Genomic DNA, 15,852 nt, shown 5'->3' on the forward strand with positions numbered 1-15,852 from the left:
GGCCAGGTGGAAACCCTGCTCTTTCTGCTCAGTCTTTCTATAAACCTAAAACTGCTCTTGAAAACAATCTATTAATTTTAAAAAACAATGCTAGCTGCTGTCCTTACTATCATTATTAATATTATTCTAGAGGAACAGATGTTCTGGAGTAGGAGAAAATCCCTGGTGAGCCAGTGTGCGGAGGGGGCTGGCAAGGTGGGAACCTAGAATTGTCAGGAGAAGGTGCATGGAAGATCACCTGCCCAAGGACCCAGTAGGATTCAAATTCAGCCCCTGGAGTGGGGAACAGCCAAGAAGAAGGCTACTGGACTCGTGGATGAGTCTGCTGCATGGGGGAGCCGGGGAAACAGCCACGGGCTCATTTTCATTATCTGGGAAGAACCACCCAAGAGGATGCCCACCATCCTCACCTTTTGTGGAAGAGGCCGTTTTGATCTAGTAGATCATATGGAGAAGCTAAGTCACCACTGTGTGAGGCCAACCTCTCCACACGAACAGTTGGGCAAATATCTTAAAGGTTCTATGAGACCATTTTTAGTACAAAACTTAGATGTGGAATTCTTTTTTTTTTTAATTTTATTTTATTATGTTATGTTAGTCACCATACAGTACATCATTAGTTTTTGATGTAGTGTTCCATGATTCATTGTTTGCGTATAACACCCAGTGCTCCATGCAGTAAGTGCCCTCCTTAATACCCAACACCAGGCTAACCCATCCCCCACCCCCCTCCCCTCTGAAACCCTCAGTTTGTTTCTCAGAGTCCATCGCCTCTCATGGTTCATCTCTCCGATTTCCCCCCTTTCATTTTTCCCTTCCTTCTCCTAATGTCCTCCATGCTATTCCTTATGTTCCACAAATAAGTGAAACCATATGATAATTGACTTTCTCTGCTTGACTTATATCACTTAGCATAATCTTCTCCAGTCCCATCCATGTTGATGTAAAAGTTGGGTATTCATCTTTTCTGATGGCTGAGTAATATTCCATTGTATATATGGACCACATCTTCTTTATCCATTCATCTGCTGAAGGGCATCACGACTCTTTCCACAGTTTGGCTATTGTGGACATTGCTGCTATGAACATTGGGGTGCAGGTGCCCCTTCTTTTCACTACATCTGTGTCTTTGGGATAAATACCCAGGAGTGCAATTCCTGGGTCATAGGGTAGCTCTATTTTTAATTTTTTGAGGCACCTCCACACTGTTTTCCCAAGTGGCTGTACCAACTTGCGTTCCCACCAACAGTGTAAGAGGGTTCCCCTTTCTCCACAACCTCTCTAACATTTGTTGTTTCTTGCCCTGTCAATTTTTGCCATTCTAACTGGTGTAAGGTGGTATCTCAATGTGGTTTTGATTTGAATTTCCCTGACGGCTAATAATGTTGAACATTTTTTCATGTGTCTGTTAGCCATTTGTATGTCTTCTTCAGAGAAGTGTCAAAATTCCAATGACATTTTTCAAAGTGCTGGAACAAACAATCCTAAAATTTGTATGGAATCAGAAAAGACCCTGAATCGCCAAGGAGATGTTGAAAAAGAAAAACAAAGCTGGGGGCATCACGTTGCCCGATTTCAAGCTATATTACAAAGCTGTGATCACCAAGACAGCATGGTGCTGGCACAGAAACAGACATACAGACCAATGGAACAGAATAGAGAACCCAGATATGGACCCTCAACTCTATGGTCAAATAATCTTCGACAAAGCAGGAAAAAACATGCAATGGGAAAAAGACAGTCTCTTCAATAAATGGTGCTGGGAAAATTGGACAGCCACATGCAGAAGAATGAAACTCGACCATTCTCTAACACCATTCACAAAGATAAACTCAAAATGGATGAAAGACCTCAATGTGAGACAGGAATCCATCAAGATCCTACAGGAGAACATAGGCAGTCACCTCTTTGACATCGGCCACAGCAACTTCTTTCAAGATACATCTCCAAAAGCTAGTGAAACAAAAGCAAAAATGAACTATTGGGTCTTCATCAAGATAAAAAGCTTCTGCACAGCAAAGGAAACAGTCAACAAAACAAAGAGGCAACCCACAGAATGGGAGAAGATATTTGCAAATGACACTACAGATAAAGGGCTGGTATCCACAATCTATAAAGAACTTCTCAAACTCAACACCCAAAAAACAAATAAGTCAAAAAATGGGCAGAAGACACAAACAGACACTTCTCTGTAGATGTGGAATTCTGACAGATTTCCCAATTAATGCTGCCCAGCAATTGTCAGGTTAAAAATTCCTGAGTGTGCATCCTCCTGAGCCTTGTGTGAGCACTTGAGTCCACGTCATTGTCACGGTTATCCCTCGGAGGAATGGAAGGGGGCCCGAGAGGGAGGACACGGGTATTGGATACTGCAAGCCTGGGAAACAGTGGAGCCAAGTGCTGAACTTGGATCTAAAGACCTTCTGCTAAAAGTGTCCCATCGCAATGACTCAGAATCCACACTGTGGCTCGCTACCACAGCAGGGGCCCACCACCACCACCATCACTCAGCTCCCAAAAGCCACGGAGGCAGCATCACGACTCCATCCTAAGACCAGTTCTTACTGAGTGCGATGGGCAGAACTGTGCCCCCCAAATTCATGTGAAGTCTTAGCCCCCAGCACCCCAGAATGTGACCTTATCTGGAAACAGGTCTTTGCAGATTTAACAGTTAAGATGAGCTCACACTGCAGTCAGGTGAGCCCCCATCCAATCACTGGTGTCCTTATAGCAGGGGGAAATTTGGACATCGATGCACACAGGGGGAGCACAGACTAAAGTTATAGGCAGAGGTGGGGCGATGGGCCTACACACCAAGGATGCCAGCAAACCCCAGAAGCTGGGAACCGGCCTTCATGGGGAGCTCACCCCGCCGACACCTTGATCTTGGCCTTCAAGCCTCCAGAATCTAAGACAAGAGATTTCTGTTGTTCAAGCCCTGGTCTGTGGGGCTTTGTTATGGCCGCCCTGGGAGATGAACACACGAAGCGTTAAGGCTTCTCACGGTGAGAAGGAGCTACATTTCCCCAAATCTACAAATTGCTAGGAAGGAGGCAACAAAGTTTCTAACGTGCATCAGGAGTGAACACTGCAGAGAGGTACTTGGGTCGGGACAAGGAGCACTCCCTCCCGGATGGGGAAGGCTTGCTGGCATGGGGGAGCCATGGGCATCAAGCTCCCCTTCCCAGGATGGCCCAGACGGCCGCTCTCCCCACAGGGGCCAGCAAGCCTGGGCTCTCCAGTCCACTTGCACATTTTCGAGAGAGCACTTCTGTTAAGCGCTCCTTCTCCCTTTCGCTGTTTGTAGGAAGCACTCTTCCTCTTTGAGAGGTACTCTTCAGGTCAGCACTCAAACCGCACTTTCTCTGGACGACCCCCACACAAACGTGATTCAAGACTCGGCCCCAGACCCTCGTCTTTACAAAGGATGGCTCTTCCCCGCGTAAGCGCCAGACACAGAGTGCTGTGGGGTCAGGGACCAGCCTTCCACAGGTGCTCAGGCGCTGCGTCCGAAAAGCACTCACAAAATAAAACTGCAGGTAAACTGAAGTGTTTGATAGCTGAGGTGGTGTGTAAAGAGCAGGGACCGGAGCCCACGACGGCTACATCTAATGCTGCCCTCTGACTGCGCTTGTGTGCAGAGCTTCTGGAGTTTAAACCCTCCCCCCACCACAGATGAGCCCGTAACAGGAGGAGGATGGGCAGGAGACCACCTGGCTGGGTCGCAGGCGCCGCAAAACCCGCAGGAGAAGCCGCCTGGAATCGTTCCCGCGGTCCCCCGCACATCCCAGGCAGCGGCTCCCGGGCCAGCCGCGGCCCCACACGCACCGGCTCCACCAACCTCCGACTGGCGTCTCCCCTCCCACGCACACCCAGCCAAAATGGCCATCCTTTAAAAGCGACCTGACCGATGAACAAGGCTGGAAATCCTCCCAACCCCCACGCTTTGCACAGGCCACTCACTGGAAAAAAGAGTCTCGTCTCTTTGCCATGCCCGCCAGGACACATGGCCTTTGCAGAAACCAGCCCGGGCTACACCCTGGGTCTTGTCCTAAAGGAATGATGTGGTTCGGGTGTGAGGGCATCGTGGGGGGAGGCAGCGGATGCCAGGTGCTCACCGACACAGACAACCAGATGTGCTTGGCCTCTGCGGTCCCCGAGGCCCAGCTGCAGGGACGGCTCCTGAGCATCGCATGCTGTCAAGTGCGACTTGCCGTTCTGCGTCCACGCAGGATCCCAGTGACCACCCAACAGTCCACTGGAGGCTGTGGTCCCTGTGCTAAAGGGCATTGATTTTTCTCGGGTGCAACTGTACTGAGTTAACATAATCCCAAGGAATAAACCAGATGACATGTCACAACGCACCCCATGCCTCAATCATCTGACTACTAGAAAGACAGATGCTGGGAACCTCCCTCCTTCCCCAAAAGCCGGACGCCTGTTGCCCGAATCCCACTGGAGTCACCGGCACATCCAATAAGCCGCTCTGCACAGCTGCTTCCCAGCAAGTGGAGTCGGGAGCACATACCCATCCGGGCCTCCTCTCGGTAAGAGGGCCAAGGCAGACGGACATGGGGCCAGGAACCGCGGGCTGGCCTGCCTGGGGGGGTCGCATCCACTGCACTACCACCCCACGTTTCTGAAGTTCAGTAGGCAGATCGCAGGCAAACAGTGGCCACACTGTGACCCCAACAATCCCGCACTGCACACCGTTTGTGACGGTAAATCCTAAGTATGCATCTGGTGTGTTCTGTTTCCCCCTGAAGCGTAGGTGTGTGGAAAACATCAGAACTGGGTGTGGCAGAAGGAGAAGACGTCCCATGTGCAGAGAAGGGAAAGGGTCTCGGGAAACAGTGGTGGTTCTGGGGAGTTGTAACGCTGTGCACTGAGCCCATGTCCACAAACTGTGGGAGCCACTCACCCAGAGAATTTGGAGGTCTGGGGTCTACAAACTGCACAGTGGCCTCGCCTAGCATGCCGGCCACGTTCTCCACACACCCAGCCCAGGTCCTACAATTCCCTTCATGGAAATAAGACACAAAAGCTGTTTGTGGGGGAGACAGCAAACAAAAAGATCCTCTGGACAGTGAGAGAAAGAACTCATGGTACTAACTTGGGGTCAGGGTGTCATTCTCTTAAATTCTGAGCACAGAAGCTGGTCTTTACTCTTCCTTCAGTCACACATCCAGATCTATGTTTTGTTTTTTTTTTTTTAAAGATTTTATTTATTTATTTGACAGAGAGAGAGGTAGCGAGAGAGGGAACACAGGCAGGGGGAGTGGGAGAGGGAGAAGCAGGCTTCCCGCCAAGCAGGGAGCCCGATGCGGGGCTCGATCCCAGGACCCTGGGATCATGACCTGAGCTGAAGGCAGACGCTTAATGACTGAGCCACCCAGGCACCCCCAGATCTATGTATTTTAACACTAGCACAAAAATATCTTTATCCTAGTAATTTCTATAAACAGAGGTCTCATAACCTCTGTGGTCCTTACAGAGAAATACCCTGTAAAAGGATGATTTTTTTATTGCATTACCTACAAAACTGTACAATTCCACACAATTCAATAAGGCAAATGATTTGGCTATTTTTTTTCAATATCCATTATGGCTTTTAAATATTTCAAAATTTATGGTAACTTTAAAAAGGGACTGTGAATTGATATACCCCAAATGCAGGAGAGAAAAATGATCTCAGATATTTTTCTAGGGTTTCTGTTCAAGAACTGTTTTAGAAGGTTGAAAACCCACCTTGAAACTGGATATTGTCTTACTTAATACAAAATAATAGCTTTGTGATTGGCTTCAACTGTGGACGTTTTCCTCCTTAGGTGAAGTGTCTTTCGTGATGACGATCCTGATGATATGAGCTCTGAGGTACAAGAGGAGAGTGGTAAGTAGTGGAATAGGATTAAAAATCCTAACGTGTCACACAGAGACTCCCTAATTAAATTAATACTGCAACAGCACATTCCCTTGGAAATCATCACAACTCCGTCAGCAGAGAATACCTCCCAGACAGCACACCATTCGCAGGCATGCACACGGCTTCTGTACTTCCCACGGCCAAGAAGCACACAGGTTCTCCTTCATTTCCAGCACGCACCTTGCGCACGTCAGTCACCCTCCGTGTGGGAGGTGAGAAGCCACGATTCTTTGCCCTCGATGGAACCTGCTGGTGTGAACAGTGTATGTGTTCTCGTGCCCTTTTAGTGAGAATCCCGCTTCTCCAAGATGCCATGAGGGTTAGAATATTTGTTGGATGTGAGATGTTACTAGAAGGAGGGCAAGGTGAAGTGACATCACGCATCTGCTCAGCACATACCAGGTGCCCGGCTTCCTTGGGAAGCTCTGCAGGGAGCAGAGCAGATGTCCCAGTCCCACGAGTAGTATTAATGAGGACTCTGGAGCTCAGCTCTGAAGAACGTTCCTACATTTGAGGACACACACACAGTGATTTCGGTACGTCAGGTGGACACTTGGCAAATTTGCGTGGGATGCTCACGGCAACGAAGACTTAGCAATTACATGGATGGAGACTGAGGGACAGAGAGCTGTTTCCTCTCCACGGGGTCACCACACCTGCAAGGCTCCTCCAGGGAAGGGAGAGGAGGGAGCAAGAGGACGTACGTGCATCACCCCGCCCCCGCCCATCACAGACTGTTCTTCAGTCTGGGCACCCGGGACCTGGATGGCAGCGACGGTGCCTCAGGACCCAGCTCCTGACCTGTGTGGCTTGCAGCAGCCCCTCCTGCCACGAGCACCCACGCAGCACAGATGGATGGATGTCCTGCACCTCCCCACTGGGTCTGCGCCGAGTCCGTGTGCCATGTGCCTGTCGCCTCACTGGGCTTCTGGAACCACATCAGAAGAGCACCCTGTGGGGCATCTGGGTGGCTCAGTCAGTGAAGTGTCTGCCTTCGGCTCAGGTCATGATCCCGGGGTCCTGGGATCGAGCCCCGCATCGGGCTCCCTGCTCAGCAGGAAGCCTGCTTCTCCCTCTGCCACTCCCCCTGCTTGTGTTCCCTCTTTCTCTCCCTCTCAAATAAATAAAACCTTTAAAAAAAGAAAAGAAAAGAAAAACACCCTGCTTCTTTGGAGAATCCCTTCCTTGGCTAAGTAAGTGGGTGGGTAAGGATATTCGTTGCGCTGCTATATGCACAGATATGGAAGGTGAATAAGGAAAACACACGCACGCACACACCGAAGCCGGGTGCCCCACGCTGTCCTAGCAAGCTGGACGGTATTCACAGATGCGCTAAAGAAGGACGACACTTACAACTGGAATCGGTAGGAAGGAAGTGGGATAAAGGAAATGGGAAGCAAGGCGTAGTGAGGACAGAACGGGAGGCGTGTGGCTCTATTTGCGGGAAGAACGGAACGGGGAAGAGTGTCTGGAGAGGTTCTGCAAACGTTTCGCTGAATCGGATCCCGGGCCCACTGCACTCAGCCTGAGCGATGCCCTGCAGCCTCCAAGAGCAGCTGCAAGTGGGTCCGAGCAGCCGTGACAGGCCCCCCACTTCCAGAGGAAGGGGTGTCACCAGATAAGCTGCCCATGAAGATCAAGAGCGGTGCAGCGAGCAGAAGTGGTTATTTGTGTTAGATTTCTTCAGGCTTCGAGCAACGTAGTGGTTACTTCTCCCACCCTCTAGGAAAAGGCGATGGGTGGATCCAGCTTAATGCTGGCCTGCTCCACAAGGACACAGCTGAGGAATCACACGAAAGCTGAACAGCAGACCACCGCTCATCACCCTCCCCACCTCCGCTCTGCAGCCGGGCCACGGAAAGCGGGAAACCCAGGCCACGCAAGGCCAGCCCACAGCACCCAGGGAAAGGCGCTGTGCCTTGCTCTCAGGCCCACAGCGAAGCTCATTACGTGAAAGACATCCCGACCTTGAGTCCCAGCTGCGAGGCCCTCTCTGCTAAAGGGTTCTGATTTTAAAGGCACCCCTCTGAATATCGGCCAAATCGGAAAGGGGAGCCCGTGGTACCTCTTGGTGCCAGGCCAGCGCAGTTCAATCCTGCCCGGTGGGTCCTGGCTCTTGGCACACGGACCACCCATCCTGGCCCGTCGGGAGCTGCAGAGCGGTCCCCGTGCCCCAAAGCCACATCTACACTGCAGATTTCCAGGGTGCTCGCCAGCAGTGCATGGCCCAGGAGGGGTCTCTCCTGACACCGCTGGGGACATCCACATGCCTCCGCGCACCGCGGCACTCTCGGGGCCCCGGGGCCGGCCAGGCCCTCTACTGCCGGGACGTCTCGGTTTACAGGCTCATTTCTGCCGTGTCGTCTCTCTTCCCCATAATCTACCACCAGCAGAGGAAGAAGGAGAAAGCAGGCTCTGTCCCCACGAGCCCTGACACCCCGTCCTCCCCCAAAGCGAGGGAACAAGCCGCCCGGAAGGCCCAGGGAAGGACTGCGCCTGTCTACAAATCAGCTGAGATGCAGAGCCAAGTCACAGAAGTCCCAGAACCAGCTCAGCGTATCCCGAAGTGATCTCAGGACGTAGCTTCCTGGTTTGCGAAGAACACGGGAAGATGCACAGTATCAGGAAGATATTTCCAAGCACAGGAAGAAAGCGTTTGTAAAACTCACTGTGTGCTTATTGTACTTTGACCTGAAACCCTTGCTTCCCTCCGGTGGTTACAACTGTGTGGGTGTGAGTGTGTGAGTGTGTGTGTCTGTGTGTGTCTGTCTGTGTGTCCGTGTGCGTGTCTGTGTGTCCGTGTGTGTGTCTGTGTGTGTCTCTGCGTGTTTGTGTGTGTGTCTGTGTCTATGAGTGCATCCGTGTGTGTGTCTCTGCATGTTTTGCGTGTGTGTCTGTGTGTGTCTCTCACATGTTTGTGTGCCCGTGTCTCTCACATGTTTTTGTGTCTGTGAGTGCATCCGTGTGCACATCTGTGTGTCTCTGCATGTTTGTGTGTCCATGTCTGTGTGTGTCTGTGAGTGCATCCGTGTGCATGTCTGTGTGCCTCTGCATGTTTGTGTGTCCGTGTCTGTCTGTGTGTCCGTGTGCATGTGTCTCTGCATGTTTGTCTGTCTGTGAGTGCATCCGTGTGCATGTCTGCGTGTGTCTCTGCATGTTTTTGCGTCCATGTGTCTGTGTGTGTCTCTCACATGTTTGTGTGTCCGTGTGTCTCTCACATGTTTGTGTGTCTGTCTGTGAGTACGTCCGTGTGCATGTCTGTGTGTCTCTGCATGTTTGTGTGTCTGTGTCTGTGTGTGTCTGTGAGTGCATCTATGTGCATGTCTGTGTGTGTCTCTGCATGTTTGTGTGTCCGTGTCTGTCTGTGTGTCCGTGTGCATGTGTCTCTGCATGTTCGTGTGTCCATGTGTCTGTGTGTGTCTCTCACATGTTTGTGTGTCTGTCTGTGAGTGCATCCGTGTGTCTGTGTGTCTCTGCATGTTCGTGTGTCCGTGTGTGTGTCTGTGAGTGCATCCGTGTGCGTGTCTGTGTGTGTCTCTGCATGTTCATGTGTCCGTGTGTATGTCTGTGTGTCTCTGCACGTTTGTGTGTCCGTGTGCGTGTCTGTGTGTCTCTGCATGTTCGTGTGTCCGTGTGCACGTCTATGTGTGTCTCTGCATGTTTGTGCATCCGTGCGCATGTGTGCGTGTGGGGGTCCGTCTGGCAGAGAGGCTGCCCGCCCCAGGCCACCTCCTCCCTGAACGCACGTCCTGGCTCCGCTCAGTCCTGCGTGAAAACCACAGACAGTGTCGTGTGCCGTGTTAGGGCAGCACGTGTCAGTAATCAAGCACCAACGCTTGGAGAGCTGGCGGTGTGTTTATTGTCCTTACAGCCTGTGGAAACCTCTTACACGTAATGCTCCAAATACCACCTATCACTGTGCCTGAACAGTGCTGTTTCTAACAAAAACAGGCCCATGGTAGAGGCACAATAAATCCGTGGGGAGGAGAATAGAGTTCCGTGTCTCCCCAGCGTGTCGATCCCGTCATTCTCTCCAGAAACCAGGGAGTCAACGTTACAGAACTCCCAGTCCTCGGCTCCTACGGGGGCTGCAGAGGCTGAGAGAACGGACCGTGTTCTGCTCCAGGACCCTCCTTCTTGGAGCCTTCGTCTTGAAAGACAAGCTCGGGGTGGGAAGAGGGTGCGGATGGTGAGTGGGAGGTGGGCAGCTGTGGCCCGGGCAGGGTCCCCGCACACCCTGCTCTGCATTCGTGCCTTCTGCCCACCTGTCTGCCCACGCTCGCCTCTCGCCCTTGCCACGCGCCAGGGCTCTGTCGAGGAGCGGGGTGAGCCAGCACGCGGTCCGGAGACAGAAGTCCCGCTTTCTCATCTGCACAACGCACTGGGGACGGCACAGCACGCGTGGGCCCACTGCCCTGTCCATGAGAGGCAGCGCCCCGAGGAGGGACCCCGCGCAGCAGGTACCTCCCTGCCAGAGGCTCTCACCTGTGACAACCGCGGAGCCCAATTTACCAGAAATCCCAAACTGAAGGGACGGAGCTGGGCTCTGCAGCCGCGCACTCCGCCGGCGTCCCCCCCTCAGCCCCCAGTGCCTGGGCGGCCTGGATCAAGATCTGCAGGCAGGACACCCAGAAGCGTGACAGAGGGGCCGCGCCACAGCCATCCGCCCGCTGTGGCCACCTGGGTGATCTCACAGCATGATGCCGGCATGGGGCAGGACACAGACGCGACGGTGCCACGGAGCTCACGGCCCAGACGCTAGTGCGGGCGAGGCAAGGGATGGGTGCACGTTTCACAGGTTGCCTGAGAAGAGCACAGCACATGTGGCAGGTGGGGTCAGGGCTCACACGGCCCAGCAGGACCCGTCGGGGACAGTGGCCTTCCTCCCCTCCTGCTGCTGCAGAGGGCAGCTACCCCAAGCCAGCTGGGGTGCAGCCCTCCTGGCCGTGGGCACCCCGCACGCGCAGCCTAGAGACGGGGAGGAGCACAGGTGGGGTGCGTGTCCTTCTCCACTCGATCCTCAGCGGGAGTCAATGAACAGATCGGGCTCTGAGCGACCAAGGCATCACGAACACCACCTGCACACGACACACCGTGGGAGCCCTCCTTCTGGGGGTCTCAGGAACGAACCCTGCAAGGTGCCACCCTCCACTCTGACTGGCCGGGAGGACGGCCGACGATCTGCAAAAGCACAGAACTCTGAAGGGTTCCCCAGGGACGCTCGGAGCCCACACTGTAGACGCAGAACCCACAGAAGTGCTCAGGAACTCGGACGCTAAGACTCGCTCTCCAACAATCGCAGCCTTACATGGGGAGCCAGAATGGAGACCAAGGGATAGGATGAACCTGCAAAGTGCCCGTGAGTGTCTATGAGGCCATCGGATGAAGAGAAGGCAGACACAAAGTCTTCCCATGATCCCATGAGCAGACAAAGGCATTTGCACCTGCTCCAGGTCGTCATCAGTGAGATGAGCGTCCTCCGGGCCCAGAACCGCGACCTTCAGGAGCTCTGCTCCCCTCCCACCAAACTCAGAAGCAAAATGCTCCGTGCAGTCCAATAAATGACAGAAACACAAGATTCCTGCCAAAATATGTCGCTTCTGATCCCTGTTGAATGCGACAAATCTACGTGGACAAGAAGGCCATTTCACAATAACTTGCCTCTAAATAGAAATGTTGACTTTTTTTCCCTGATGCTAGTCAGATGAAGAATGCTAATTTTACTACCAGTTATTATCTTGAAATAATCATGAATAAGATAATGACCCCATGATCAAATTTCTGGCAACTGCTGGATCTTTGAAAATAACTTACTGAGTCAGAGTTTCAAACACAAGCCTTGGTGAATGCTGGGTAGGTGCACAGATGCTGGGAGATGAGTAACTTTGTATTTTAAATGCAGAGGGTGAATAAAGGAAGCCCCAATTAGTGTGTGGAGGTGTATTTATTCAGAAATACCCTGAACATGTTGTACACTGGGTCAGAAACGCACACTGTGTGGAGGTGTCTGGTTTTATCTCAAGACCCACACACCAAGGAAACTGTAAATGCACAGCACCCTTTAGAACTTCTTTCTGTGCCCCTCCTGTGATGCGTGCTCTCCCCTCCCCCGGGCACTCACCCTACTCTGCCCCGTAGGTGGAGTCTCTGCATCCGCTGTGTGTGTGTGTGTGTGTGTGTGTGCATGGTCATTTTATTCCTCCTAATAAGCTCCGTGCCACTGCAGCACAGAGAGACCAACAGGAGAGAGGAAATGCTCTCGTAGAATTGTCTCCATAATTGGCAGACCTCAATTTCCATGTGTGGAGCATACTGAGAGTTCCCATTCAGGCTGCATCGACACTATATTTTTTGGAGAATGGCAGTAAAATCCATGCATGTAAAGACTCACTCATTTAAGAAAAAGAAAGCTACCACATTAGCGTTTAAATAAAAATGATATTGCTTGAGAAAACAAAAAAATGCTTGGACGTTATTAATGCTGGTTTAGTAAAATGAGCGTGAACAACTAAAGCCCATCTGCCAGATGCACCAGATTCTCACGCAGCATCCCGGTCTGACCGGGAAAGATCTGATGTTGTCACCCCTACAGAACTGTGTGTCCGTCTTGCAGTGACAGGTTTCCAATTTGAACACTGCTAGACCACTTATTTTCAGGTTATTCACTTTGGCTTTAGCCATAAATAAAATCCAGGAAGTTGTTTTAAAAATGCAGGATTCACTGCTTGCAAACAGTTCTTGGATTCGGTGCTGCGGATGGAAGAGAACGAGGCTGGCTGGACAGTCGCCTCCCACCCGGGCAGGCGTCCACTCTACCCTGACTGAGACCTCCCCACACGCGTGGGCTCTCTCAGGGAGACCCCGGGGCGGGCCCCACGCCTGGCCATGTCTGGGGGAGCATGCCACCCTGCGTATGAAACCCCCACGTAGGGAACGGCATTCATGATGAGTGGTCCTGGGCAAGCACCTGTTGCTAAGTACAGCGTGAGTCACAAAAACCAGGAAAGTCCCACTGACTTGTTCTATTTTCTGAACAAATTGAAGGCCACAAAATATTCCACTGTAACGCTAAGCCGGTCTGTGGGGACGCAGCTGAGCTTTGGGCACAGAATTATGAATGAAACAGTCAATATTCGCCTACATACGGGCAAACCAATAACATCCTGGTGGATACATAGAACACCCACATCTAAGGCGTCTTGCTCATTTATAACAGGAACTTTTAAAACCAGCTACTACCTAGATGCCTGAGTTAATAATAAAACCCCTTTATTGACATTCTCTTTCATTAGAAAGGGGATAGCTACTGCTATTTAGAGGCATGCACGTTTTTGCACAAGGTAAAGCAAATTAAAAAAAAAAAATGCCAGCAAAGCAAGACAAGAAGCATGAGAAGCAGCACCCTGAGGAACGGCTCGTGCTCCCAGTTCAATGCACCTCATCTCTGGCTACAAAGTTCCCTCCGGTAAGGCCCCCATGGGGGTCAGAGCTGGAGGCCCCAGGGTCCCCGGGGACCCCCCGCCAGAACGTGTGCTCTAGAGCCTCATGGAAGACCTCAGCAATTCCCTGCAGCGCGGTCACCCCCGATGGAGCCGAGGACAGCGACTTGCCCCGCACTGAATGCTGGAGTCTCCTGCCCCTGAGGTGGTTTCGGTTTTCATGGCACACAGGGCAGCTGCCTAGCAGCTAGCCAAAAGCTTTCTCCTTTCCTTTCAGCCCCTCCAATGCCGCTGAGAAGAGGCACTGAATCTCCCTGCAATCGGCATTACAAAGGAAGCTGTCTCCACAGGCTTCCCTCTCCCCCCGGCTTGCATGTGAAAACACGGGCTTTAATAGCTGCAGGTCCCTGGTTTACTCATCCCCACAGGGACGCGCTGCGTCTTTGCTGTAATAAATGGGGGCGACCAGAATAGTTCCAGCATTACAAACTGCTCTGGTATTCGGTCATGATCGGAATAATGGTTAGCAGGAGACTGAGCTCGTGCTCGCAGAATGACAGCGGCGGAGCTGTGGACTGCTAGGGGAGACTGACCCCAAATCCTCCATGGCAGTCCAGATGCCCCCGGGATGGCAGTGACTCTGTCCCCGGCTGCCGCCACAGTGTCTGCCGAGAGACGGGTACTGGACTTACAAAGGCGGTGCAGCCCGTGGCTCGGAGGGAGGGCAGCGAAACCCACGGTGCAAAGTACGGAGAGGCAAGCTGCTCCGGAGGTGAACCGGTCGGGGGCTGACCACCGCTGTCTGCCTACCTGCTGCCCCACATCCGTGCAAGCACGCACTGAGCCAGGGAAAGTCAGGAATGAGTCATCCTGGACTTACCGAGGCGGGAGTCCTGCTTCTCTGCCGGCAGCATCCAAATGCAAAGAGCAGGCGGCTCCTCGGCGAACGGGGAGATGAGCGCTCGGAGAGAGGTCCGAGATCGCTGCCCCAGGAGCTGGCCAGTCACAGCCCGGGCTGGCCGGCCACGAGCCGAACCAGACAAGTGCACTGCAGCACGGAAGCTTAGGATTGCGATGCATGTCCCATATATTCAAGCATAACGGAAAACACGGATCTGGAGTGCACTCCGTGTGGACGTGGGGGCCGCCTGGCACAGAGTGGGAGCGGAGGCTCTCTCCTCATAATGGAATTAGCCGTGGAGATGGATGCCTTAATTCCGTGCACTGCCGTCCCCCAGGACACCAATTACAGAAAGCAGGTGCTGCTACCGCCGTTTGTTCAGATAAATGTCTATAATCTCATTTCACAAATGATCCCTATTTAGACAGGAGCCACCTATCGTGATGATATCATTTGTTCTAATAGCCATACATGGACAACTTCCTGGGGAGCGTCACTGCTCGGGCGACACGGGTCTTCATAAACGTGAGTGTGCGTGGCGTTCAGAGGCCCGTCCGCCAGGCAGCTTCTACTCCTGATGCCGAGCGCTCCCCGGCATCTCAAAAGTTGCAGCAGGAGAGGAGAGGAAAGCCCTCCCCTCGAATGGCTCGTGGGGCCTCCAGACACCTCCCCCCGGGGACAGTGCCAGCTCCAGCAGGGAGCGGAGGGGTCGGCATGGGAGGGTCGCGCGGGCACCCGACACGCGACCCCTCCGCTGGCCTCCATGACAGCCCCGGACAGAGAGGAACCGGACGTTCTCTGCTGCGGTGAGGCTCTGGGCCTCGCGGCTGGTGCTCTTTAAGGCCCCGGGCCGGCGTCCTGCCTGGACACACCTCACCCTCAGAACCTCCAGTTGGAGGCGGGGTCACAGCCCGGAGAGGGGGTGTCCAGGAAGGCTGAGATCCCTCCTGGACCCACGAACAGAGATGATGTCCCTACAGCCGGGGTGCCGTCCAGCCGAGCAGCTGTCTTTAAGGGAACGCCTGGAATCGCCCCTGAGCTGAGACTATTTATAAACACCTTTGGCTTCGTCATCATGTGTGCCCACGAAGAAAGCGGATGGCAAGAATCCAGTGCAAAGGAAGATGCCCGAAGCGGAGTCTCCACGTGGAGATAGTAAGGGAGGCATCCAGGCAGATTTCATAATAAAATCTTCCAAAATTCTACCTGCGCTCCTCCAGAGACCTGAGTGGGTCACTCAGAGAAGACACGGTTTCCACTGCACTGGTCACCGCGAAGAAGACTGATGAGTGAAAGAAGACCTTGGTTTACTACGTTATACCAGCATGTACTGCAAAATGTGTTCTGTGGGTCAGCCGTGCATGCGCTGGGGGGTCGGGGGTTTCTGTCCAATTCCCGACCAAGCTCTGCAGTGAAGGAGACGGGGCGAGCCTGCAGTGGGTTCACCCGTGTCCCCGGGAGGCAATGCTGAGGATCGCGGAACACAGGGGTTCTGTGGGCTGGAATCCACACCCAGTCCACGAGGCCGAGCAGGACCATCCAAAGAGATCGGGACTCTGACTCTCCTTCCCAATACAAGCGAACCCCCA

The 15,852-nt window shown here is 52.9% G+C and overlaps 1 protein-coding gene and 1 long non-coding RNA gene across 7 annotated transcripts in view; both read right to left on the reverse strand.

The window, feature by feature from the left end:
- The window catches only part of DLGAP2 (DLG associated protein 2), an 862,351-nt gene that overhangs the window by 539,032 nt on the left and 307,467 nt on the right, over window positions 1–15,852 (reverse strand). For 2 of the 5 annotated variants that reach the window (XM_032413752.1, XM_032413749.1), the window contains exon 1: window positions 14,243–14,638. The exons of the other annotated variants lie outside the window; for them this stretch is intronic. In XM_032413752.1, the coding sequence (XP_032269643.1) occupies window positions 14,243–14,276 (34 nt within the window). In that variant the 5' untranslated portion in view covers window positions 14,277–14,638. Of the gene's footprint in view, window positions 1–14,242; window positions 14,639–15,852 lie in introns of those variants that run through there. 5 annotated transcript variants of the gene reach the window in all.
- LOC116638010 lies at window positions 5,407–6,899 on the reverse strand. Of its 2 annotated transcripts, XR_004300588.1 has the most exons (4): window positions 6,725–6,898; window positions 6,323–6,427; window positions 6,009–6,172; window positions 5,407–5,869 (listed from the first exon to the last, which is right to left on the reverse strand). It is a non-coding gene; the product is annotated as an uncharacterized LOC116638010 (long non-coding RNA). The 2 variants fall into 2 exon arrangements; XR_004300587.1 differs by having other exon boundaries at window positions 6,009–6,427; window positions 6,725–6,899.

This window comes from Phoca vitulina, unplaced genomic scaffold, assembly GCF_004348235.1.
Source record: "Phoca vitulina isolate PV1807 unplaced genomic scaffold, GSC_HSeal_1.0 scaffold15, whole genome shotgun sequence".
NCBI classification, from domain to species: domain Eukaryota; kingdom Metazoa; phylum Chordata; class Mammalia; order Carnivora; family Phocidae; genus Phoca; species Phoca vitulina.